At 50.3% G+C, this 27,073-nt stretch overlaps 1 protein-coding gene across 2 annotated transcripts in view; it reads left to right on the top strand.

The window, feature by feature from the left end:
• Positions 1-27,073, top strand: part of Map3k14 (mitogen-activated protein kinase kinase kinase 14) — a 48,290-nt gene that overhangs the window by 14,642 nt on the left and 6,575 nt on the right. Inside the window, exons 2-12 of one of the 2 annotated variants that reach the window (XM_029484102.1) lie at positions 8,182-8,402; positions 10,869-11,143; positions 12,154-12,223; positions 13,475-13,685; positions 13,765-14,385; positions 15,678-15,815; positions 21,767-21,896; positions 22,093-22,224; positions 22,795-22,899; positions 25,515-25,678; positions 26,073-26,223. In XM_029484102.1, coding sequence (XP_029339962.1) covers positions 10,888-11,143; positions 12,154-12,223; positions 13,475-13,685; positions 13,765-14,385; positions 15,678-15,815; positions 21,767-21,896; positions 22,093-22,224; positions 22,795-22,899; positions 25,515-25,678; positions 26,073-26,223 — 1,978 coding nt within the window. In that variant the 5' untranslated portion in view covers positions 8,182-8,402; positions 10,869-10,887. The remainder of the gene's footprint in view (positions 1-8,181; positions 8,403-10,868; positions 11,144-12,153; positions 12,224-13,474; positions 13,686-13,764; positions 14,386-15,677; positions 15,816-21,766; positions 21,897-22,092; positions 22,225-22,794; positions 22,900-25,514; positions 25,679-26,072; positions 26,224-27,073) is intronic. The other variant, XM_021176553.2, reaches the window with a different exon arrangement.

Genomic DNA, 27,073 nt, shown 5'->3' with positions numbered 1-27,073 from the left:
TCACAGCCTCTGGCGTGCTCCCTCCTTCTTGTCAGTGATCACCTGCTCCTCCCACCCCCATATCCTTTGAGGAAAAAAAAAATCTAGCAAGCCTGCCAGAGCCCTGTCGTTGTACCACAATAGAGGTCTGCTCCTCCCACACAGAGTCCTCGGATAGAACCCTGTTCCCAGGAATGAGAGGGCGCTGAGATTTATCTGATCCTCACTCTCCTGAGAATTGAGCCCTGGGGTTTAAGAGGACCAACTTCTCAGGATGATGCTGCAGCTGCCACAGCTCAGCCACCAGCTACTTAAGAAGTTTGCGATTCCTACGGAGAGTCTCCGTTCTGGTTTGCATCTTCTTGGTCTCCACCTCACCTGGAACACCAGCTCTGAGTGTGTGCACACGCGTGTGCTCCTGCACGTGCAGGTAGCGTTGGTGATGTAGGTGCATGTCTGTGTAGAGACCTGAGGCCTGAGGTCTGGTACTGCTGTTCCTCGGGAGTCACCCCCGTTTATTATTTTGTATTGTGTTTTTATTTACTCATCTACTTTGCATGAGTGTGGGTGTGGCGAGGCCACAGAGTGGGTGTGAAGGTCAGAAGTCAACCTGAAGTCATTTTCCTTCCACCATCTGGCTTGGTGGCTAGCTCCTTCACCTGGTGGGGCTAGGCTGCCTGGGCTCACACTCAAGTTCTCCCTCGGGCACATGCAGCCAGTGTCTTATCAGCTGGCACCTCCTCAAGCCCTCACCTCTCCTCTCTCTTGAGCAACTCTTGTTCACCCTTGAGGCTCAGCCCAGCCATCAACTGTAGGCAGCTCACCTAACTGCCAAGGCTGCACTGGCTTTCCCCACACGCCCCACCAGATCCCCTCTGCTTGTCTCTGCCTTTGGTCTCCAATATTATACATGCTTTTCCAACTGCCAGTCACACTATGTGACTAGTGTCATCTTCTTCAGTGTCAGCCCAGCATCCAGGGCAGGGCCTGCACCTGGCAGACTTACTGTGTGTGCCCAGTGCCTTCATGGCTCTACAGGACAGGACTTATTGACATAGGAACCTTGTTCACCAGAAGTCCCCTGTGCCTCCAGTCTCTGGCTCCAAGATTCTTTATTGGGGCCTATGAGTGACTGTCCTGCATGTGTGCTCTGAGTTCTTTATCTGCTGATATGGGAACCACATAGTTTGGGGATTTTGCTTGTTTGTTTGGTTGGTTGGTTTGGTTGGTTGTTTTTGGTTTGGGGGGCATTGTTTTGTTTTGAGATTGGTATATATGTATGTGTGTATGTATGTATGTATGTGTGTATTTTTTGTATGTATTTTGGAGACCAAGCACACAGGTGCACACACACATGCACATGCACCCACATATGCTGAATACAGATAAACTAAAAACAGCTTGTCTGTTTTAAAAATATGTTTATGTGTAATTAATTATAATTAATAATACATTAACATTTTACTTTATATTCACACTTTATATTAATACATTAATATTTTTACTTCTGCCATCTTAACTTGCATTATTATCTTATATTTTAATATCCTTGCTTCTTTTTTCCTCCCTTCCCTTGCTTCCTGTTGCAGTGGTAAAGTTTTTCGCCTTTAAGTTTGGAACCTCTGATGGTATCTCCCTCTCTCTCTTTTTGGTTTTTCTAGACAGGGTTTCTCAGTGTAGTTCTGGCTGTCCTGGAACTCACTCTGTAGATTAGGCTGGCCCCAAACTCAGAAATCCACCTGCCTCTGCCCTCCAAGTGCTGGGACTAAAGGTGTGCGCCACCACCACCTTGGCTGGTGTCTCTGTTCTCATGGAACAACTACTACCACTCCTGCCACTGCCACCGCCACTGCCACTACCTCCTCCTCCTCCTCTTCCTCCTTTTCTTCCTCCTCCTCCTCCTCTTCCTCTTCTTTTCTTCTCCTACTTCTTTCTTCCTCCTCCTCCTCTTCCTCCTTAATATTTATTTACTTATTTATTTAATGTATGCTGTCTTCAGACACACCAGAAGAGGGCATCGGATCCCATTACAGATGGTTGTGAGCCACCATGTGATTGCTGGGAATTGAACTCAGGACCTCTGGAAGAGCAGTCAGTGCTCTTAACTGCTGAGCCATCTCTCCAGCTGGAAGTTTTTCTTAAACTTTAATGTGCATACATAACCATAGTTTTTCAAAGAAATTTGCATATTTTCACATGTAAATTTCTCCCAAAATACAGGATTTTTTCCTTCTTCTTCTTTACATTTTGTTCTTTTATTTCATGTGTGTGTTTTGCCTGTGTGTGTCTGTGCACTAGGTCTGTTCTTAGTGCCTCCAGAGCTGAGATGAGAAAGCGGCAGCCCTTGGAACTGGCATTACAGATGCTAGTGATGCTCTGTGTGGCGCTGGGACCTGAACCCGGGTCCTCTGGACGAGCAGCCAGTGCTTTGAACCTGAGCTGCCTCTCCAGCCCCTTGGGCTGATTATTTTTTTACACTCAATTGTTAATTAAGTTGACCAACATATTACACCAATTCCTGTGCCTATTATTATTTCTTACATTCCACATCCCTTTTTCTGGTTTAATTTCCCTCCTTTCCAAAGCATATCCTATAATGGTTCTTTTAGTAAAGATAGTGCCTGTTACCTGAGGTTCTTGTATATGTGTATATGTCATGTAGAGATTGTTAAGCATCTTTAAAAGGAAAATGAAGGGGCCTATTAAAACTCATTAGCTTCATAATAAAAATCATACCACCAGCAGCAGGTGGCATTGCTACTGGATTAGAAGTCTGACTTGTTTCTTGATGATTCAGCACTTACTGACAGACTGGGGACCCTCCTTCCCCCCATTCTTAATTCTTAGGCTTCCTGCCTACAAGGACTAAGAAATGCTACCAAATTCAAATAGAAATAGGACCAGTCTTGTAGCTAGTTAATACGGCTCAGTTCCTGGATTCAACAAGATCTGCCGATCCTTGAGTGCCAGGGGCACGGACCAAGAATATTGTCGTCTGAGTTCTAGGCCCACATCAGGTTCTCTAGTTGTCTCTGTTGAGTCTCATTTGCTCCAGCAGCTGACTTATCTCTCAGCCTTTGTTTCTTCAACTGTCAAATGGGAATAAGGACAGTAACCTCGCAGTAACCGTCAGGTGCATCTACAATACAGAAAAAGCACCTAGCACCATGCCCAGACTGGTGTGAGCGACTACTGTATCCCCTTATTCGGAGTGGACAGTTGCCAAATGAATGCAGGAGGCCAATGTAAGTGGCTTCCCTGGAGGAAGGGTAGGGCAGATCAGGATAAGCACTCTGTACAAAAGAGAGAGGAGCAGGGCGAGTAAAGGAGACTCAGGCTTGCCCATGGCCACCCAGCTCCACAGGGTAAAGGGACCATTCTGGCTAGCTGGCTGCCAGGGAAGGCAGAGGGGCAAACAGGGCAGAAAGGGGAGCCAGGACAGAGCAGGTGTGGGGCACAACTGGCTGAAGAGCCATTTGCAAGGGCAGCTCGCTCTCGCAGGCACTTGTCCTAGGTTCTCCCTGGCTCTGCAGTCCCTCCTTTCTGTTAGGCTGAAGCTTAGCCAGGGTGGCCTGGTGGCTAGGCCAGCCATAAGCAGAAAAGAGGAAGCATCAGGACGACACTGGTTTCAACCAGTATCTTATTAAGGAAGTCGAGGCACCCTGCTTCTGCTATTTATCCCTCTGGGCATTCAGAGGATGAGTTCTCATTTCCAGATGAAATGGTTTGAGAGGGCTTTGCTCTGGCCCTTCTGTGGACATTTTTGAGATGGCCTGAAAGAATGTTTGATTTCTCTTTTGAGGAGGGTGAAGGGAATATGGAATGCCTTAGGTGAGGCTGTGGACACCTTGTTTACACGAAGCAGAAACACAAGAGGGTCCCGGCTTTACTCACAGCCTGCTAAAGCACAACGGGACAAAAATGGATTTGGCATCTTCTGTCAGCTAGACTAGCTCCAGCAGGGTGCTCTCCACCTCTCTCTACTCAGAAGAAGTGGGGACTCTGACTTCCAGAGAGAAGTCAGAAAACACAAGGTTCCTGAGGCAGGGGCCAAGATCACCAACACCTCCAGCTGGGTAACCTTTTAGGCATGCTGGGGACTTCTTATTTTTCACAACTGAAGAGGTTAAATAATGCTAGGTGCTATGTAAATACTGGAGGCTATTGCTCTGCATTGGAGTCGCCTGGCCCTTAATTAATCCTGACCTGGTGTGTTCTGGGAGCTCAGGAGAACCTCAGAGGTTACCTAACTCTTTCCATGGTGACCTGGGGTTTCTGCAGAGGTCCTGGCTTGAGGGAAGGAAGGCCAGAGTGGGTGGGGCGTCCTATCCACCTCCATTCGCCAGGGCAGCTGTTTCTGGCAGGAGTTACACGAGGTTTCATGCTACTCGCTTTCATAAGGTGATGAGTACGATTTCATTTGACAAAAATACCCCCCCCCCCATTTTTTTTAATAAAGCTAGAAGCCATAGCTTCTGGTTCCCACCCTGGCGTTCTCAGGGTAAGTGTACTTACTAAAAGGGGGAAGTGAAATATGATATATTTTACAAAGGTTATTTTCTCCAAAGGCCAACATTTAAAGTGTTACTGTGGTACCTTTCAGCGAATCACAGACTCATTTAGCCTAAATCTTATTTCTGTCCTAGAATCTTGCTTTCCATCTGCGTTCTCCAGTGTGTACCAGAGGAACTGAATCTACATCTCATTACATTGTAATTAAATGTACTGCTGGCTATTAGTAATATAGAGAGGGGTCAAATGGCAGACCTGACCCCAAAAGCTTTGTCAGAATACAGATTCTAAGAGGCTAGAAATGGTTTCATGGCTAAAGAGCACAGGCTGCTCTTCTAGAGAACGCAGATTTGATGTCCAGTCCCAGATGCTCGCTCACAACCATCTGTAACTCTGGTTCCAGGGAATCGGATGTCCTCCTCAGGCCTCCACAGGCACCAGACACGGTGCTCAGACATATGTGGAAGCAAAGCACCCAAGCATAAGAAATAAAAGTAGGACAGGTCCTGGGACAGGAGGGACGGCTCAGCAGTAGAGGGCATTTGCTGGTCTCTCAAAGGACCTGAGTTTGGTTCTCTGCTCCCGGGTGAGGGGACTCACAACTGTCCTGTAACTCCAGCACCAGCAGATCCCACCGCCTTTTCTGACCACCACAGATCCCCGATGTGCGTGCAGATAAAATTAATTCATTACTTTTTAAAGGTTCAGATTTGTAGCCATACGTGGATGGCACATGGTTGCTGCTGTGCAGGGGGCGAAGACAGGAAGGCAGACTTCCGAGAGTCAAGACCCTCAACCATATCTTAAAGTAAAATGATTTCTTGCCACATAGCGTGTGCATGCACACACAACATGGTGCAGATGCTGAGGTCAGAGGGTAACTTGGAGCAATTGATTCTCTTTCTCTACTCTGTGGGTTCCAGGGGTCAAACTCAAGTTCTCAGGCTTGGCAGTCCCCACCCCCTGCCACCTCAAAAATAAAAAATGTTTTCCTGAAAAGGTCTGGGAATGTAATGTGCCTCAGAGAGAGAGAGCGCTTGCCTGATCCGTGTGAAGCCCTGGTTTCAGTCCCCGCACTAAGAGAAAAGCAGATTCTTGGCCTGTAGCCCGGTTACTCTTGAGTGGATCTAGCAGAAGTGCTTTGTAAGAAGTCATCTGGGGCTGTAACCAACTCCTGCATGGGAAAGCTCACTGTGGAAGGGATGCAGAGGTAGGGCTCAAGCATGGAGCCCTGGCCCTGCCCTGGCACGCTGGAGCAACACCCTCCAAGTGTGCCCGGTATACACTTGGGCAGCTGGCTGAGCACCATGACCCTTTCCCTGGAAAAATACAAACTGTGTCTTGCTCTTGTGGCTCCCAGACCTCCTTGAGCCCAAACCAAGAACTGTTCTTTTTTTTTTTAATCATGGAAATATATATATATATATACACACACACATATATATATATATATATATATATATAATTATTTACAACCTGAATGCTGCCCCCGCTTCCCAGTCTCCCCTCCCCTTCGCCTCTGAGAGAGGGCAGTCCCCTCCCCCATATCCCCCTACTCTGTTTCATCAAGTCTCTGCAGGATTAAGTGCATCCTCTTTCACTGAGGCCAGACAAGGCAGCCCTCTGCTACGTATGTGCCAGGGCCTTGGACCAGCCCAGGTACACTCCAAGAACTGCTTATGGTTGATCTAGTAGCACCCAGTCACTTCTGCACCTAGACTCCTGCAGACCCAATGGGCACAGCAAGAGGGCATCAGGTTAGGTGTATGCATCAGGCCTGAAAGGGTGCTGTGTGAACCTCTGCCTTTTCTTTGTGTGGGCTCTGGGTGTGGCTCTTGCCGTTTCTGTCATCCTTGGCTTCCATACAGTGAAGACAGCAGGCGCCTTCGTGCACTGGAGGCTGAGGTGGAGCTGAGGAGGGTGCTGGGTTGAGTGATGCTGTACAGCCTTGACCTCATTTTGTCCCAACTCTCCAGGGACTGCAGGGGAGACAGAAAGGACAAGTTTCAGGCCTGGGAGATGGGGATGAGCCTGTACCCAAAGCCCAGGGTGCTGGGAAGAACACCTAGCTACCAGTCCTGGAATTGGGACTGAAATGAGTTTTGGGCCAGACCCACTTAGAAGGAGAGAGGGAGAGAGGAAGCAGGCCTGTCTATATTTGTGGGAGAGCTGCCATTAGGCCAGCGAACCTGGAAACTGTCAGAGAGGGGCTGAGTCACGATTATGTGGCATGGGAAGCCAGCTGCAAGAGAAGCTTTGCTGCTGCGTGCTGGAACTGTCTGCCTCGGGGAGAGTGAGGGTCAGCCACTCTTGGGTCCAGCTGCCATCTGCTGGGTCAGCTTCTCAGTAGGTCCTCCTTGTTGTCCTGGCTGCCAGGCTGGGCATGAGTCACTGTGGAGTACACAGGAGGCTTCAACCTCAAGTTCTCCCCAGAGGAAGCAGCTTGTGTTTGTCGTGTGTGCATGGGGGTGGGAGCAACAGGGCCCCTGGCCTGCTGCCTGGCTAGCCACCATCTTAATGGAGCTATAGCCCAGGGTGAACTTTAAACAGTAGGTAGGGGCAGGCTATCTGAGCAGGGTGCAGCTCCACCCATCTTCCTCGCTCATCAGCGCAGTTCTTTATCTCTGGTGCTCAGGCTTGTCCTGTCCCAAGGTCTAGAAGTGTGCCTTTGATTGTTCAGTGCCCTTGTTTAGCCCGTGTTTGACCAACAAGAACGGTGTTGAGTTTGCCTTGCTGTTCTCTATACTAAGATACATAGGGTACCCCTCTGCTCTTAGAAGTCCTCTGACCACAGAGGACCACAACTTTCGTTTCACGTTCGCCTGTGACCTGGGAAACTTGCGTGTGGGTCCAGACTGAAGAGCCCGGGTCCTCTGCCTGCCTCTGCTCTGATTCACATGGGCGGAGCGACTTTGAGCAGGGACCCACTTGGGTAGGCTTCAGGTTTCTCACAAGAAAATGAGAAGATTGAAGTAGCCCTGGGGTCCCTTTAATCATACAGCAACTTCTGTTAGATTTGGGGGATTTTTCTGGTTGGTTTTTAAATTTAATTTTCCCTGGTTTTTGTTTTTTTAAAGCTAAGAAAGGTCGGTTTTCTTGTAGGCTTTAAGTCAATATTCAGCACGTTGTGGGATTCAGGGAGGAGGGTAGAGAAATGAAAAAGAAAAATTACAATAGCCTACCTGGAGGTTTTTGCCCATTTGGCTATTTGGAAGTCAGAATTCCCCCATAGACTTCTTAGAGTGACCAAGTGACAGATTGTCTTTTTTTTTTTTAGATATTTTCTTTGTTTACATTTCAAATGATATCTCCAAAGCCCCTTATACCCTGCCCCCCTCCCCAACCCACCCACTCCTGCTTCCTGGCCCTGGCATTCCCCTGTACTGGGGCATAGGATCTTCGCAAAACCAAGGTCCCCTCCTCCCATTGATGGCTGACCAGGCCATCCTCTGCTACGTATGCAACTAGAGACACAGCTCTGGTGGGTACTGGTTAGTTCATATTGTTGTTCCTCCTATACGGTTGCAGACCCCTCCGATTGTCTTTTGTAGCCTCCAGAATCAGGCAGTCCCCTCTAGGTTGAGCCGGCTATGCTTCAGTAGCCATGGGGATGGAAGGAGAGTGAGGCGGCTTTGGGAAGAAGCTTGAGCCAAGTATCCCTCGGATCACCACTATCTCATTAACTTCCAGGCATGGTTGGGCAAAAGGCCAGGGCCCATAGAGCACTGGCTTCATTTGGTCTGCATTTCTGCCCCAAGAGCAAATAAGTATGAGCTGAGCGTAATGGCGTACAGCTGGGAAGACAGCATCTGGGAGAGATCAGCCTGCCACCCCAGAGCAATTCTTACAGACCTGTCTGCATGTGGCACCTTCTCAGGCTTTGTCTGAAGCAAGTCATACCCCGTTCTTCAGTAAGTGCCAGTCTTTGGACCAGAGTGATGGCTTAATGTCCCTGTGTAATTGCTACTCTCCCAGAGGAACTGTACCATATGGTAGCTTCACAACTGTCTATAAATCCAATTCCAAGGACTCAGACATCCTTTCCTAGCCTCTGAGAGTACCAGGCACGCATGTGGTACACAGAGATATGTGCAGGCAAAACACCAATGAACGTATTTTTTTTTTAGGTCTTGTTTTGACTGAGGGTGTAATTCAGTGGTAGAGTGCACATCTAATATGCTGGAGGTTCCTTGGCTCAATCCCTAGCATCACACAAGAACAGAAACATTCCTGTCTTTAACAAGCTAGGCATGGTGACACATTTCCAATTCCAGCACTCAGGAGGCAGGAGGCTGATCTCTCAGTTTGAGCCCAGCCTGGTCTAGAGAGTGAGCTCCAGGACAGCCAGGACCACAGAGAAAGTAGTCCTGGAAAAAACAAAAAAGAAAACTCTTCAATATTGATGGGCAGGGATTGCCCCTGTTCTTTTCAAAATGGCTTTAACGTCTCTGTTATGGGCATGCTATCCGGCAGTTTATGGCTGCACTCTGTTCAGCTTCCTGGGAAGGCTCAGCATGGTCCATGTGGAACCCAGAGAAAGGTGGGATTTCATGTTTGTGGCAGGGTACTGGCTGGTATTAAACCTCCAGCATGAACGCTCCTCCTACCATCGTCTAAAAGGAAAATGTCTCCTAGAAGTTTTCAGCAAATTAGTTTTGGACATCTGAGGAGGAAGCCATTTTCTAGAGAGCCACAGACAGTTGCATCATGGGAAAGGAGCCAAGTGTTCAGCCCATTGTTAGGCTGAATGGTAGGCTTTGTGACATTTCCCTACACACATATTCCTATCAAGCCATGCATTTCATGACAGGGTGTCAACCAACAATGGACTGCATGTACCCCTGGTCCCATAAGACTCCCCTCCCCATGATGTCGTAATGCACTCTGTGATACTCACACAATGCTAAAATCTTCTGGCAACACATTTGCAAAATGTATTCCCATCATGACATAACTGTGCATATATTATTCCTGCTAAGAACAAAACTAAACCTTGATTTTCTCCTTTGGAGAAAAGCCACCATGGACAGTGTAGATGTGCTTGCTCTCTGTGAAGGCAGGGTGTCCTTGGGGTCTGTGAGGTGACGTTTCTGGGGGATGAGATTTACCTCCCTGTCCCAGGGAAATGAAGTTTTCCACACAACAGGAAGAGGTTTAGTCATTGTAGGGACAAGAAAAGTCCAGTTCCATGTTGCTGCTGTCTGCAGGGGAAGGAAAGACTGACTCTTCTTTAAAACATTTTTATTTGCTCTTTGATTTTTGTATATGTGTATAATTTACTTTTATAATACTCCATTAACTTCTTTTTTAAAGTTATTTATTTTTAGGCCAGGTGGTGGTAGCACACACCTTTGATCCCAGCACTCAGAAAGCAGAAATAGGCAGATCTTTGAGTTTGAAGCTAGACTGGTCTACAGACTGAGATCCAAAACAGCCAGGGATATGCCTATCTCAGAAAGCCAAAAAACATATAATAATAATTTAAAATTATTTAAAATGTGTAATTTAAATTATTTAAAATTGTTTAAAATGGTTTACCTTTATATATGATGTGCAACACATGTGTGCAGTACCCATGGAGGGCAGAAAAGGGCACTGGATCTCTGGAACTGGAGTTATAGATGGCTGTGAGCCACTGCGTGGGTACAAGGGACCAAATCCATGCCCTCTGCATAAGCAGCCAGTGCCCTAACTGCTGAGCCGTCTGTTTCCTCATATCTCCCTCTCACTCCCCTCCCCACACCCTTCCTACTTGCCTGTCAGTGTGTGTGCACACGTGTGTGCGTGTATTACATTGAGTTTAACTAGGGTCATTTGCATGAGTATGGGTGTAAGGTTATTTACTGGAGCACGGGCAATTTACCAGTGGCTACACTCTGAAGAAAATAACTCCCGTCTCTCTGAAAGCCCAGCAGAGGAATCCTTTCTTTTAAAAAATGACTTATTTTATGTGCACTGGTGTTTTGCCTTCATGTATGTATGTGTAAGAGTCCCCTGGAACTGGAGTTATAGACAATTGTGAGCCACCATGTGGGTTCTGGGAATTGAACCTGGGTCCTCTGGGGAAGTAGCAGTGCTTTTAATCACTGAACCATCTCTCCAGCCCCTAGAGGTATCCATTTATACTACAGTGCCAGTAGACCAAGGCTCCCACAAATGGAATGTTTGTAATAAATGTTTCAAGGTTGGCTTCCCTACCACTCAGGGTGTCTAGAGGATGAGAACACTTGACAGAAAGAGCCAAGAACCTCTCACGTGACCCCCATACACACCACACACACACACACACACGCACTCATTTCCCCTCCAAGCATGCTTAATCTATGCTGACTACATAGGGCCTGGGACTTGACCAAGTCTGTGTTTGGCCCGTCAAGGTGAGCACGAGCCTGGGAGATGGCCGTGATGGAAGTGGCCTGCCCGGGCACTCCTGGGTCAGCAGTCGGGCAGCAGAAGGAGCTTGCCAAAGCCAAGGAGAAGACACAGTCACTAGGGAAGAAGCAGAGCTGCATCTTCAAGCTTGAGGCGGTGGAGAAGAGCCCCGTGTTCTGTGGGAAGTGGGAGATCCTGAACGACGTGATCACCAAAGGCACAGCTAAGGACGGCTCCGAGGGCGGACCACCGGCCATCTCCATCATCGCCCAGGCTGAATGTAAGGACCTGGGGTTGCTATGGATACAGTGGCAAATAAGTGGGCTCACAGATGGGTGGCTGGGCACAAGAGGCCAGCCTGGGAATCCCCATGGAGAGCAAGGTCAGAGTGACTGTTCTAGAAGCATCTCTCCAGACACAATTGAGGGTCTAGCCCAGACTGTGTATTTAGGAGCTGTAAATATGCTAAGGTGGATCATGGAGACCATAGCAAATAGAGGCTGTGCCACTGTGACCCAAACAGGGAGCAGCCAAGAGTCAGGATTGCTTAAGGACTCTACAGGACCATCAAGCTGGCCCTTAACCTTCCACTGAGCATTGAACGGTAGCCTGCGGAGAGGCTCAGTCAGGAAAGGCCAAGTCTCCTAGAAAGCTCCTCTGGCCTACAGACCCTTACCCTGTTCTTACGCCTGCTGTGCCAGTCTCTGAGCTGCTAGCCTCAGCAGGAGGCCGAGCCTGGCTTTCTCCACTTCTACTCCTGTTGCCTCCAGATGGTAGATATTGATGGCTGCCTGGGAAACAAGAACTCCTGGGAGGGGGAGGGCTTGGTAGCACCAGAGCCCCCTTCCCTCTATCAGTACCATTTTCCAGTCCAGGTGTCTTGGGCTAGAACCCAGAGAACCTGGCATCTCTCTCCATGTATATGCAACCTCTGTCTCACTTCCTGAGGCTTTTCCTAACGAGGAAAGAACACTGAAAATGAGCTCAAATGAGCTGAGTGCACATACAGACACATGCGTGTAAACAGAAATACGTGCCAGCTTGTTTATCAAGGGGGCAACTGTGTGCCCTGTGGCATGTGGGATGTTCTAGGAGGCTTCACCGGTAAGCTGGGGCACAGGGTAGCCCAGACAGTGAGAGAAGATTGTGGCGGGGAGATGAGCCACCAGACAGAGGAATATGACAGGTAAAGGAAGTGGCCACTGGGGCCCCGTCTGTAAAACGCTCTCTCCTAAATGCTTTGTCTTTGTTCCTATCCCCGCTAATCTGACCCTTTTCCCTGGATCACAGGTGAGAATAGCCAAGAGTTCAGCCCCACCTTCTCAGAGCGCATTTTCATCGCCGGGTCACAGCAGTACAGGTAAGGAAGCCAACTGGAGCTGGGAAGGAGGGAGCCCAGGCCACGCCCACTGGCCAGCTGCCTGCCCACGCCACGCCCACCAGGCCTCTGGCCCCCTGCTTCTGCACCTGGGCTCTGCTCCTGGCAGCCACCCAGCTTTCCTGGCCCAGCCGCTCGCAGCCAAGTCAGCGTTTCAGAAGCTGCCCCTGGCTCCGTCAAACTTGACATTTTATTTTTACTCTACCCTGAGTCCTTGAGACACCACTGCTTTCCCCTCCTGGGAACAGCAGTGACTCTGAACTGGTATATAGCCATGAGCACAGTCGGGAGGGGCTACTTTCACCATCCTTTAGGGAAGACACCCCTAGGGGTCAGGATGGGAGCTGCTGTCCTCCTTAGGGTCTAGGCAATTCCTTGTGTAGTTTCAGGCATCTTTGACCCTGAGGATGAAGTCTTTTGGCTGCTGGAGAGAAGTCTGCAGGCTCCCAGCATCCCAGGAAGGGCTGTGGCTGTGATCAGAGCCGATGGCTGTTTTCACAGCACCTCCTTCAGACCCTTGCCTGTAACAAGTTCCCTTAATACCTGACATGGGTAGGAGCCTGGCAGATCCTTGGTAGCTACACCAGCCAGAAAGGGAGTCTATTTGTCAGTGTCTCATGTTCCCATGGCAATTAGATACATCCAAGAGCTAAGGGGAGAGATAACAAACTCTGCCCTGTCAGAGCTAAGATGCCTGCCCCAAGAGCAGCCCCCTCTGGGTCAGTTCACCCAAAGAACAGCAAGAGGGCTGGCACCTGGAGAAGGACTGAGGGTCCACCCCAGGCCGTGGCAACAAGCACTTTTTAGGGCAACCTGCTGAGCAGCCAGGTGCTAAGGCTTATGAACTGCTCCCGTTTCGACCTCATCACCACCTCAATGTGGTATAAATACTTTCATAAATGAAAAAACTTGGTATTCCAGGGGGCGGGGGCGGTGTGGGTAGGAGCTAGCCCACACTAAGTACAGAGGTACAACAGACCAGTGTTTTGGTCAACAGTGGGCCATACACAATAGCAGTCCCATAGGCTCACAGCAGCTCTTGGTATACAGCTGTCCGAGTTTGCGCTAGTATACTCTATGATGCACAGGCAGATTCACCTGACGCCGCGCTTCCCCGCACGCGTCCCCTGTCATTAAGCATGCGTGACTGCAATGACAGAGCCGGCTTTGTACTAAGAGTCTGTCTTCTCACTCCCTTGCACTCAGAATGTGGTTATGCCCCTCTTTTGACAGCCAGTCTGAGAGTCTCGATCAAATCCCCAACAATGTGGCCCACGCAACTGAAGGCAAAATGGCCCGCGTGTGCCGGAGGGGGAAACGTCACGGCAAAGCCCGAAAAAAACGTAGGAAGAAGAGGTCGAAGTCACTGGCCCAGGCAGGAGTGGCCTTAGCCAAGCCCCTGCCCAGAACCCCTGAGCAAGAGAGCTGTACCATCCCAGTACAGGTGAGATCCTGCCGGTTTCCCTGGTCCCGGCTCATGGGCGTTTGGACCGGGACTTGTAATGCCTGTATTTTTCCTGCAGGAAGATGAGTCTCCACTAGGCAACCTCTATGCCAGAAATGTCTCCCAGTTCACCAAGCCTCTGCGGGCACCAGGCCTTGGCCACCTGTGCTTTAAGAAACAAGATGAAGGCCTGCGACCGGTACTGCCTCGACCAGAACTCCACAAACTGATCAGCCCCTTGCAATGTCTAAACCACGTGTGGAAACTCCACCACCCCCAGGCCGCAGGCCCCCTGCCCCACCCCACTCACCCCTTCCCCTACAGCAGAATGCCCCATCCTTTCCCATTCTACCCCCTGGAGCCCTGGAAACCCTATATGCTGGACTCTGCCGTCCTGGACAAACTAGCCGGTGTCAGCGGCCAGCGGCCTCTGCCTGACCCACTGCACCTAAGCAAACTGGCCCATGGAGACAGTCAGAAGCCCCTGCCTGGTCCACACCTGGAGTCCAGCTGCCCGTCTCGGGGTGCCCTAGAAAAGGTTCCCGTGGAGGAATACCTGGTGCACGCGCTCCAAGGAAGTGTGAGCTCAGGCCAGGCCCACAGCCTGGCCAGCCTGGCTAAGACATGGTCCTCAGGAAGCTCCAAGCTGCAGAGGCTCAGCCCTGAAACTGAGGACAACGAGGGGGTCCTGCTTACTGAGGTAACTAACCTCCCTCAAGCCCAGCCACCACCTCCCAGCTGAGAGGCCACAGATGGGGCTCCGGGTGGGGCTTGCTATGGAAGCAGAGTGTGAGCAGACCCTGAGAGAGGGTCTCCTGGATAACAGAGTCCCTCACACCCATGGTAACAAATCAGTGTGCTCATTGCAGATTGCAGCATTGGGGACTGTGTAATCAGGGGATTCTGTTGCCATGACACAAGGCATAAATCAATGAATTTGAAGAAAGGTTTGTTTGGGCTGATAGTCCAGAGGGCCCAGCACTATGGCTGAGTGCCTGGTGGAGAAGATGCACTGACCCCATCAGACCTGAAAGCAGAGAGAGATGAAGGCTGTAGTCCCAACTTTTTCTTGAAGAGCAATGCGTGTGCGCGTGCGCACACACACACACACACACACACACACACACCACCCCAGTATTAGCATACCTTCCCCCATTAGGCCACACCTCTTAAAGGTTCTGCACAATCCATAGCTGCAGGGTGAGGAGCAAACCTGGCCTTTACTGCTTGCGTGGCATCTGTGTGGCCCTCCACCCACAGCCTCACTTCCCACAGCCTTGCTAGCTGCCGCTTTTTTCAGATCCTCAGGTCGCTGGATTGTGTGTGTTGAGTGAAAATGTCCTGTGAGCAGAGGATGCCGTCCTCCCTCTCCCTCCCTCCCCCTATCTCCCTTTTCCTTCAGTTCTCTGCCTGAATAACTTTGGAACCTGAAGTGATTTGTTCAACTTGAGGGGTTGATTCTATTCACTTTTAATAACGGTGCTTGCCCCTGTCTCTTCAACCTTCGAGTTACTGAGTTATCTGTCCCATTATCGAGGTTGTTGGCGACTCTGCTTCTCATCACAGGAATTATCTGCCCACCCCACCTCCCAGGCAGCCGATGGTGGCCACCTTTGCCATTTAAGATTTAAGTATACAGCACTCTGCCTGCAGGCCAGAAGAGGGCACCAGATCTCATTATACGTGGTTCTGAGCCACCGTGTGGTTGCTGGGAATTGAACTCAGGAGCTCCGGAAGAGCAAGCAGTCAGTGCTCTTAACCTCTGAGGCATCTCCCCAGCCCCACCTTTGTCTTCTTATTCCCCTGAGCCCCTTTTGGCCTGTCTTCCTTATCATCACACTGTAGGGCTGGTGGGCTCTTTGGATGTGGTGGCCATTCAGCCACCAGAGCCCTAGCTATTGACTAGAGAGCCTTCCCCACTGCAGTCCTCTGTCCCTCTGCTGCCCAGGTCACTGGTACTGACCTCCTCCTCCTCCTCCTCTTCAACCCCAGAAACTCAAGCCAGTGGACTATGAGTACCGAGAAGAGGTCCACTGGATGACACACCGGCCTCGGGTGGGCAGAGGCTCCTTCGGCGAGGTCCACAGAATGAAGGACAAGCAGACAGGCTTCCAGTGTGCTGTCAAAAAGGTATGCCGAGGTGATACACCACTGAACTGGCACCCAAATTTCCAACACCGGGGAGGCTGAGACAGGAGGATGACCATGGATCCTAGGCCAGTCAGGACTACGCTGTGAGACCCTGACTTGGAAAAAAAAAATTACGTAGTAGATAGAACTTCGAAGAGCTGAAAGGGAAGCCACACAGGGGCTGCTGCCTTCCACCTCGGCTTTCTGTCAGCAACAGTCATGGGGTATCCCGGGCTCTGCCTTGATGGTTGGCACCCTAGCTGCTCTCTGGTCAGCTGGAGCTGGAAGGGAGCCGTCTGGTGTGTCACATGGCCTGATTGCTGCCCTTGGTATGCATGTCTGAGAGGCAGTACAGGAGCACGCAGCTCGGGTCTGGATACAGCCCCGGCCGCTGAGGACGCCAGGGCCTGTAGGGGCAAGTCCAGGCCTGGGAGATGTTTGAGTTCACAGGAAGCTCGGGCTGAACAACAACAACAAAAAACCCCTCACACCACAAAGCTAAGCATGGATGAGTGATTAGGACAGTAACCACCACCTGTCAGGTGTCTCCCTCCAGGAGGCTAAACACTGGAAGTTAAACCTGCCTCCTGTTGGTCAAGTGCACTGTGGGTCCAGACAGGCAGGACGACACTGTGGAAAGATGGCCCAGGGAGACACTAAGAACCTGTGCTGGTAGCTGAATCAAGTTCAACCCCAGATCTGTCACAGACCATAGCTTTGAAGAGAGAAAGGAAAAGGAGACTCCTTATCCTAAGGTCTTGACATACCACAGGAAGTCACCTCCCCTGTGGCTTGCCCATGGCCACCCAGGTAGCCCCAGAGCCTGACTGTCCCAACCCAGATGGGAACGGGCAGCTGCAGATCCACAAGTCTCGGTAGTGTCAGCTCTGCTCCTCAGCATCTCTCAAACCCTGCCCTGGAAGTCCCCTCTCCTCTACTGGGAGCCAGCTTGTCCCTAAGCAAACGGACTAAGGACCGGAATTTATGTGGATCGTCGTTTTGGGGATTTTGTCTGAGTTGGGTTGTGACTTTGTTTTGTTTGGGGTTTTTGTTGTTTGGGGGTGGGCTGCCCACAGGTTCAAATAACTGGCTTATATCCTGATTGCCAAGGAAAAAGACCAAGTAATGAGATCACCCAGGTGCAGCATGCCCTGGGCAGCCGCCATACAGAGCGGACCCTGCCTCTGCCATCATGGCTGCCCTGAGCTTTGGGGATGACTCCAGCTGGGATGTGAATAAGCCTGAGTTATTGCCTGGGTTCATTCTTGGGCCAGGCTGTGGTAGACATCAAAGCTGAGCCTCAGAGTAGAAGGATAAGAGAAGAATCTGTAAGCTTTACCTCAGATTTCATACAGGCTACTTGAAGGGAGCAAGCACCACCCACCATCCTCACCCCTCCGCAGCACAAGCACACACTGAGTTCTTGCCACTTGGATGCCAGGACCGCGTGCCTAACCTCCTTAGCCGCAGCAGTTCCCCCTCCCCAGTCCACCAGGGCAGGCTCAGCTGTCCCTTCTGAGAGGAGAGGTGGTGGGAGGCGGTGAGACAGTGTGAAGTGTCCTACAGATGGATGCCCAGTGACGGGAGCTTAGTTACCAGCCTCTCAGCTGTTCCTCGGCTGACATCCTCCGAGTCCTAAGCAACAGGGTAAACAACCCTAATACATTTCTCTTGTCCTGTGTCCAGGGCAGCTGGAAAAGCTCCAGGCATAAGGCCTGGACTTCCCAGGGCTCTGGCTGTCCACCCTCAGAGCTCCTACCTTCTTCCTCCAGCTCGTGGAGTAGCATCAGCCCATCCTTTCTCTCAGTGCAAGGGTTAGGGCTTGAAGTTCGTCCTGTACAGTTTTTAGCTCTAAGACCACATAAGAGCTCACGTTAGGGCTTTTGCCTTGTGAGTGAGTATGAGGCCCTGGGTTCTAATTCTGATACCACATACACAAAAAGTTCCCTGAGTTCCTGGCAAAGAGCAGCAGACAGTCTGGGAATCAGGCTCAGGCTGCCTGTTCCCGTTCCTCGCTCCTGGGAAGGATCCTCAGGATGAGTAGCTGCCCCTTGGTCCTCCTTCCGGAACGTCTGTGGGCTTAGGTCACATGCTTATCGGCCTCAGATCTAGGCCTAAATGCGAGGCTTTGTCTTGTTTTTACGGTTTTAATCGTTTATGTATCTTTAATTAATTCTTATGACATGTTTCTGGTGGGGGGGGGCTACACATGTCACAATGCAGATGTGGAGGTCGGGGTTGGCAGGAAGCAAGCACCTCTACCTGCTGAGCCATCTCACCAGCCCCCTTCTCAATTGTAAACAAGCACTGGCTCACCATAAATGAAGTCAAATGCCACCAAACAAAGGTTTTCCTTGTCCTCAAAAATGCCATCTGTCGTCTATTTTTTTAGACTCTTTATGTTTAAATTTGGCTTATCTTTTATGAAAATGAGATCCAGTCCTAAAGATTATTCTACACTGTGATTCACCCCCCTACACACACACACACACACACACACCATGAAAGACATGCTAGGCAGGATTTCTCCTTGGTTCACATAGAATGGTCAGACATTTTAAGCAACCAATAAATAAGTTCTACTTGTTGGAGAATGTACTTCTAGGATCTTTACATTCTCGGAACATGATCCTAAGGTTTGTGTGAGTTGCGTGTGTGGTCACGGACACAGTTTGATGGCAAAGAAGCCGTATTACTAAGCAGGTTCTCCAAGGACTGCGATCTGCCCTCACCAAGAGTGAGCAGCTGCTTGTTTTAGGCCATCTGGCCCAAGCACTGAATTCTGGGAGCCTCCTTTTGGCTCTGTCACGGATCTGGAATAGAGTGTCACTGGCCAAGTCAAACCAGCTGTCCTGGAATACCTGCTTTGTGCCAAACACCATACAGGGACCGGGGACAAAGATGTGGAATCCAAAGGAACTAGTGTTTGAAGCCTTATGTGTATGTGAGTTTACTCAGCACATCTGTGGAGGCCAGAAGGCAGCTTATGCACTGGGTGTGGGGTGTGGGTGTGGGTAGTTTTGTGTGTGTGTGAGAGAGATGTATTTGGTATGTGATGTGGTGTGTGTGTGTGTGTGTGTAGAGTATGTGTGTATGGTATGTGATATATGTATGTGGTGTGTGTATGGGATATGTGGTGTTTGTGGTTGTGTGTGTGTGTTGTGTGTGTGATGTCTCAGGATTGAACTGGGGCCTCACACTCAGTAGGCAAGTGTGTTCCAGTGAGCTATATTCCGAGCCTCTTGAGCTTCCAGCCAGTCCTCCCTTCACACTGTGAGCATGCTGACATTGCAGATGTGCTGGCATTACAGATGTGCAGGGCCACACTGGCTTTTTCTGTGGGTTTCAGAGATCAAATTAAGATCACATGCTGGCTCTGCTGATTTTCACCTGCTGAGCCATCTCCCTGGCCAGGGCTAGAGTTTTAAACAAATCCAGGCTGTGCTGGAGAAGTGGCATCAGCCACAAGCCTTTGTTTGCAAGCAGGGATCAAAGGGCCACCGTCTGAAGGAGGAGGAAGAAATGGGGACCCTGACTTCTTAGGCTTCCATTCTGTGTGCTCCCTCCCATCATGGATATTACTGCAATCTTCAGAAACTTGTGAAGTTACCTGTACCCCACTTATGACAGAAAAAATTTACTATGCTCAAGGAAATCAGGAGTTTGGAGGAGGGAAAGTTGCCCCCAAGCTCAGGCTCCCTGGCACTGCAGCGGAGGGAAGTGACTTTTGCACTTGTGTCGTGTTGGATGCTGTCTGCAGTCTCCCGGGAATGCTGCTCCTGTGGCCAGGAGTCCACGCTAAACCTGGAGTGTGGCAGCGATAGGGCCGGGCCTCCCAGCCAAGGCTGTGGTGCTCTGTTTTCAGTGACTTTGGATGAGTCCTTTGTGCCAGCCTCAGCTTCCCCATCACACAGAGCCACCCCTCCAGAGTCTGTTGTATGAAAACCATCGTCTAGTGCTGAACAGCACCAGACATTTGGTAGTGGATCTTAAATGTAAATTCCCACTCACGTCCCATCACAGCCTAGCATGAGAGCCCTGAGGTTCAGAGAAGCGAGAAGGGGAGCCTTCTCCATCGGACTTTACATGTGCTAACTAACCAAACTTAATGTTCTTTAAGTAACCAAAAGAGAGACATTGTCCACTGAGAGGCAAATGCCCAAACCCCCCACATGGACAGAGCAAGTCTGGAAACAAAAGCTGGGCCAAACTAGTCTGTTACCGCTGTCGCCCCCTGGCGGTGCCGCTCCAGAGAACCCACAGCAGCCAACAAGTTCAATTGAGTTGGCAGGAGGAAGTGGGAAGCCAGCTCTGCCCAAGCATGTCTTAGTCACCAAGCATGGAGAAAGACCCCACCTCTCTGAATCCTCACACCACCCTGAGCAGGCAGCTGTGTCCCCACCATTCTCTTAGACACATGGCTGATGGCAGCAAGAGGCCTTTCTATGAATGGCCTAACCAAGAAGCTAAGCACAAGATGTTTGTATCCATGGCCTAATGCCTCCTGCCATGCCAAGATGCTGGACCCCACAAATAGGAGTGACCCCAGACTTTCCAGATTAGGAGAAGCATTGGCCAACCCATCCCCAGGAGCCTCTGTGTACCCAGATGCTAGGGAAATCGCTACAGGGTAAATAGTAATATAAATGCAGGCCTATCTACACGGACAGTTTGGTCCTTTGGGAAATAAGTAACAGGCTGGGGAGAGAGTGCAATGGATGAACTACATCTTGAGGACTGGGGTTCTTATCCCCAGAACCCACAGAAAAGCCAGACGGGCATGGTGGCCACTTGTAATCCCAGAACCTGGAGACAGGGACATGAGTTCCCCAGGCAAGCTCTGTTTCAACAGAGACCTTGCTTCAGTACAATATCAACAAACACACATAACACACTATGAAAAATCAAAGCAGGTAATTATGATCAAGTTGCTATGAGGGGGACTGGAGAGATGGCTCAGCAGATGTTTGGTTCCCAGCACCCAGATGGTTACTCACAACCTCCTGGAACTCTAGTTTTAGGGGACCTGGAATCTTCTGCACTCTAAACACACATACACACAATTAATTTAATTTGGGGGGGGGGGTTGGTTTTATTTTTTTTTTTTTTTTTTTTTTTTTTTTTTTTTTTTTTTTTTTTTTTTTTTTTTTTTTTTTGTTTTTTTTTTTTTTTTTTGTTTTTTCAAGACAGGGTTTCTCTGTGTAGCCCTGGCTGTCCTGGAACTCACTCTGTAGACCAGGCTGGCCTCGAACTCAGAAATCCGCTTGCCTCTGCCTCCTGAGTGCTGGAATTAAAGGCGTGCCCACATCCAATGCTATGGTCCTTTAATACAGTTCCTCATGTGGTGACCCCCCCCACCATAAAATTATTTTCATCATTGTTTCCTAACTGTAATTTGCTATTATGAATCATAATAAATTGACCCCTGTAAAAGGGTCACTCAGCCCCCAAAGGGGTTGGGACCCACAGGTTGAGAACCACTGGTGCAGAGACTCCTCACAGAGTCAGGCATCGCAACACACCCTTATTATCCCAGCACTTGGTACGCTGAGGCGGATTAGAAATTCAAAGCCAACCTAAGATACATGATGAGGCCTGTAGCAGGTACAGGGTAGGCAGGGTTCATAAGACCTCGTGGCCTAGAGACTTTCCCCCAGCAGAGCTGGGGGTACAGAATGTGTTTGGCAGATTGAGGGTGGAGAGAATTCCAGGAGCCTGGAAAAAAAGAAATGTTTCTGTGTTTTTTGTGCAGTCAGCACTGTGGCCCTGGTACCTGACACCAGGGGACTATACATGGGTTATGCTCAGTTCCCAAGGGCTGGGCAGGCCCACCTGGTCCCACTGGGCCTGGGCACCACCACTGAGAGCATCGTTAGCTTCTCTGCATACAATTCCAAGGATTCCCCAGCCTTCACCCCTCACCCTGACGTGGGGGCCTCTGGGTCTTTCAGGTACGACTCGAGGTGTTTCGGGCAGAGGAACTGGTGGCCTGTGCTGGTCTGAGCTCGCCCAGAATCGTCCCTCTCTATGGAGCTGTGAGAGAAGGCCCATGGGTGAACATCTTCATGGAACTGCTAGAAGGTGAGGAGACAGGTCCCGTCTTTAGCCCTCTCAAGGTTCAAGGCCAAGAGGTAACCCCCACTTAGACCCTTGGCTCTCCTCAGTCCACGTCGGACCTCTTAGCCCTGCTCCCTTACCTCACCTGCCCTTCGCTCTTGCCCTCGGCCTGCGTGGAGGCCTGGGAAAGCCCCATGAAGACTGACTGTTCTTTCCCTAGGTGGCTCGCTGGGTCAGCTCATAAAGCAAAAGGGCTGTCTGCCAGAAGACCGAGCCCTTTACTACCTGGGCCAGGCCCTGGAGGGGCTGGAATACCTCCACACACGCAGGATTCTGCATGGTGATGTCAAAGGTAAGGCCCTAGTCACCATGTCCTGATCCCAGCAGGCTCCTCCTCAGCCTTCTCCCTCCCAGCTGTGGGCCTGCCTGCTTGTCTTCAGGGTAGACGCCTGAGTCAGCTGACAGGGCTGTGCCTCGTGGGTAGGGGGTGATCTCTCTAGTCCCTGCATCTAGCACTGTGAGTCTCCTGCGCTGGTGCTCACAGAAAACTGAAGGCTAAACTCCTGCCAACTGACGACCTCTGGGAGAGGGTGGGGCGGCAGAGAGAGCACTCTGGGAAAGTGGTGTTCTAAGAGATGCTGCTCCAGATGCTGCCTGCTGTCTGCCTCCAGCCTCAGCTAGCCACCACCAAAACACGCGCATGCACACACACACACACGCACACGCACACGCACACGCACGCACTCACACACCGCTCTCCCTGACTAACAAAACCAATGAGAAGCAGCAGTGTAGGACCAACCAGAAAGTTGTCTGACTAGAAGCCAGGTCAAGTCAAGCCAGGCGAGGGTAGGCTGGGGCCTGGAGCCTGGTGTGGCTGACCTGTTCCCCCTCTTGCTCTTTGCCTCGGGGCTGCCTGCAGCTGACAACGTGCTCCTGTCCAGTGATGGAAGCCGAGCCGCCCTCTGCGACTTTGGCCACGCCTTGTGCCTGCAACCTGACGGCCTAGGAAAATCCTTGCTCACAGGTAAAGCTTCATTCTCTACCTCACAATCACAGAACTGGCAGCTATCTCTCGGCGTTAGCCTCCCACCACGGTGCTTCCATGTGGGGTAAATGCTGAGACCACCCTCCGTCCCCAAGTAGAACTAATTCATCCTCACAGCCACCATGGATCATTACAGGGTGCTCGCTGTGCATAGACACAGCAACAGGTGCCAGCCAGATGCCCCATGACCATGTGACCTTACACAGCAAGGGCCAAAAGGCCAAAGATCCTGCAGTAGGTCCAGGCCTTGTAGTAGTACCTGCTGACCTAGAATTCCATATATAGACCAGGCTGTCCTCAAATTCATGTAGATTGGCCGGCCTCTGCCTCCTGAGTGCTAGGGTTTAAAAGTATACTATCCCCAGCTAAAATTCATTATTTTTTTACTTCCTTGTTTTTGTATGCACTTGGTTGTTATTTAAAAAACAAAAATTATTTATTATGTATACAGTATTCTGCCTGCATGTATGACTGCAGGCCAGAAGAGGGCACCAGATTCCATTACAGATGGTTGTGAGCCATCATGTGGTTGCTGGGAATTGAACTCAGGCCCTCTGGAAGAGCAGCCAGTGCTCTTAGCCTGTGAACCACTCTCAGCCATTTGTTGTTCATTCTTTTTTGTTCTTTTTCTTTTTTTATGAGACATGGTCTAACTGTGGTACAGGCTGGCTTCAGAGACACAATCCTCCTGCTTCAGTGTTAGTATTAAGGCTGGTGTTCTGATCCTTTCTTCATTTTGTCTATTAAATGACTAGGACATGTCCAAGAGCATGCACGCGCATCCATGCGTGCTTTTACCTTGCTCTTACCTATACCTCCGCTCCCTTCCACTCCCCTCTGGTCCCTGCCTGCCCTGAGTCTCCCCTCCACTCTCTTAACCACCGCACCATCTCTCCAGCCCCTCCCTTCTTTCATGTGACTTATACTGTGTAATTAAATGTAGACCCTGCATATGAGAGAAAACATCACATTTTGTTTGTTCTCCCTATTGCACTCCACGCCCCCCCCCTTCCCTCCCTCTGGGCTTTCCCTCCTCTTTCTTTGGCAGTCACTTCCTCCTACCACCATTTCTGTTTGTCTTTAAACAGGGTTTCACTATGTAGCTCTGGAACTATCTATGTAGACCAGGTTAGCCTCAAACTCAAAGAGATCCTCCTGCCTCTCCCTCCCACATGTGCTGAGATTAAAGGCATGTGCCACCACACCCAGCTCAACTGTACCTTCTATTTTCAGGTCATTTTACTTATATTTAAATCTAGGTTTGAAGGCTGTTGATATAGCATAGTCCATAGAGTGCTTACCAAGCACGCATGAAGTCTTGACTCCAGAATTCTGTAAACTGGGCATGAAGTCACATGCCTGTAGTCCCTGAGCACTCTAAACCCAGGTGGAGACAGGAGTCAAACATTCAAAGTCAGGGCAGTGGTGGCCCACGCCTTTGCTCCCAGCACTCAGGAGGCAGAGGCAGCCAGATCCCTTGAGGCCAGCCTGGTCTACAGAGTGAGTTCCAGGACAGCACCATGACTACACAGAGAAACCTTGTCTTGAAAAAAATTAATAATCATCATAAAACATTATTTTATGACTATTAAAATAATAGTAATCCTAAGATGCGGGCCCCAGCTCAGATGAGAAGCAAGGTAGGCCTGGGCCAAGGCCAGGCATGCTTTGGGAAGCTGGGGCAGGAGAATTGCAAATTCAAGGCCAGCTTTGACAACTTAGTGAGACCCTGTCTCAAAATAGAGCGTAGAAAGGGGGATCTGCTGTAGCTGAGTGGTGAAGTGCCTGCCTAACATGCAGGCCTAGGGTTCAATCCCTAAGTCTGGAAGGAAAAAAAAAGTTGACATCCACTTAATTGTCTATGTTGGCTCTTGTTTACCTGTTTAATAGTTATATGCTTTTGTGCACATGAATTATGGAGGGGGTTGGGGCTCTGTTTATTTGCATGTTTATTTTGGGTTTTTTTTTACTTATTTTGTTTATGTGTTATTACTATGACATCTCCTAAACCATTACTCATATGGGAAAAAAATGCAAGCGAGATAGACATAGTGACTCACACCTAAATCCTAGAACTCGGGAGGCTGAAGTAGGATTGCTGTGAGTTCAAGACCAGCCTGGGCTATAATGTGAGACTCTGTTTCAAAAAAACAAAAAACAGCCAGGCATAGTGGTGCAGGTCTTTAATCTCTGCATGTGGGAGGCAGAAGCAGACAGATCTCTGTGAGTTCAAGGCCAGCCTGGTCTACATAACAAGTTCTAGGACAACCAGGACTACAAAGAAACACCCTGTCTCCAAAAACAAAGTAAAAACAGAGTCCAGTGAGATGGCTCAGCAGGTAAAAGACACTCGCTGCAGGTCTGGTGACCTAACTTGAATCCCCTGTGTAAAGGCAGGAGGAGAGGACCAACTCCCCAGAGTTATTATTCTCTGACCTCCACAGGCATGTCATAGCGCATATGCCCCTGCACACATCCACACAATAGTAACACAATCACTTGTAACTTAAAGTGTTCCACCTGGGGCAGCCCAGGAACTAAGTTGAGTGGGCACTGAATTCATGACGATTCTACCTCCCGCCCTGTGCCCTCAGGGGACTACATTCCTGGCACGGAGACCCACATGGCACCGGAAGTGGTGATGGGAAAGCCCTGCGATGCCAAGGTGGACATCTGGAGCAGCTGCTGCATGATGCTCCACATGCTCAACGGCTGCCACCCCTGGACTCAGTACTTCCGAGGCCCGCTCTGTCTCAAGGTCAGCAATGGCCCCAAACAGCTGTGCAGGGAGGCCGGCAGCTACGGGCCCAGGCCACAGGCTAGTGACAGTTGTTCTTCTGTGACAGATGTGAGCAATGGCAGGTTCCTTCTGCCTGTTGCCCACTAGCCCCCCACCCCCACCCCCACTCCCAGCATCCTTTAGACTAGGTCTGGAGAACATGGTATCTTGTTGCCAGGCACTGTCCTGTCCTATTTGGACGCAGGTTTCCATGTTCTAGGAGCCTTTCCACTGGCTGTAGTGCAGTCCTCTCCCTCCTTATAGTAGACCCCCAATCAAGCGTAGGGAAGGAGGGATTGGTGGAGAGCGAACATGAGATGTGACAGGGGAAGGAGGAGGAAGCAGTCCTTGAATGTCGCCTTTTGGCCTCTAGATTGCCAGCGAGCCTCCACCGGTCAGGGAGATCCCACCTTCCTGCGCACCCCTCACAGCCCAGGCCATCCAAGAGGGGTTGAGGAAAGAGCCTGTCCACCGAGCATCTGCCATGGAGCTTCGGAGGAAAGTGGGCAAGGCACTACAGGAAGGTGAGAGCCCTGTGCGCCTGCGTCGGCAGAGAGCAGTGTGCAGAGGGAAGGGAGAAACAGCCTCAATCCCCCATCTCCCCTCAGTGCTAGAAAGCCTGGGGTGGTGGCTTGGGACATGGAGGAGGAGGGGCTGTGACATGGAAAGGTGACTCGGAGTGCAAATTCAAGCCACATGCCCAGTAGCCACTCACATGTCAAGAGCCAGAAAATTGGCAATACCAAGTGCTGGTGGGACCGCGGGCACAGGACTCCCTGGGCACCGGGAGGGTACTGACGCTGCAGCCTAGAGTGCTAGAGGGAACCTGGTAGCACTCAGGCCGACCCAAACCTTCCTCTCCTGGTGCACTATAGCCTTGTTGGCTAGAGGGAGCAGAGTGTGCTTAAGAGCCCCTCAAGGGGAAAGCAGGTAATTGGGGCTGGGACATCACCCAGCACTTACAACCCGCTCCATATGCACAGAGTGAGGACAGGAACTGAGATGAAAGCCGTAGGTGGCGAGCACTCAGTGAGAAGAAGAACCCCCGAGAGGAGGCCTGCACCATAAGAGCTCCATTGCAAGTTAAAAAAATCAATAAAGAAAGCAACACCCATCGTACGCTGGGCGAGCTGACTCAGGCCTGGAATCCCCCCTCCTAAAAGGCGAGGCAGAGATGATTGTTGGACTTTGAGGCCTGGGATATAGAATGAGATATTGTCTTTTTTTTGTTGTTGTTTTTTTTGTGTTTTGTTTTTTGAGACAGGGTTTCTCTGTGTAGCCTGGCTGTCCTGGAACTCACTCTGTAGACCAGGCTGGCCTCGAACTCAGAAATCCGCCTGCCTCTGCCTCCCGAGTGCTGGGATTAAAGGCGTG

The sequence above is a fragment of the Mus caroli genome, chromosome 11 (assembly GCF_900094665.2).
Source record: "Mus caroli chromosome 11, CAROLI_EIJ_v1.1, whole genome shotgun sequence".
NCBI classification, from domain to species: domain Eukaryota; kingdom Metazoa; phylum Chordata; class Mammalia; order Rodentia; family Muridae; genus Mus; species Mus caroli.
The sequence above is the reverse complement of the archived record's forward strand: the minus strand, read 5'-3'. Positions and strand labels throughout refer to the sequence as shown.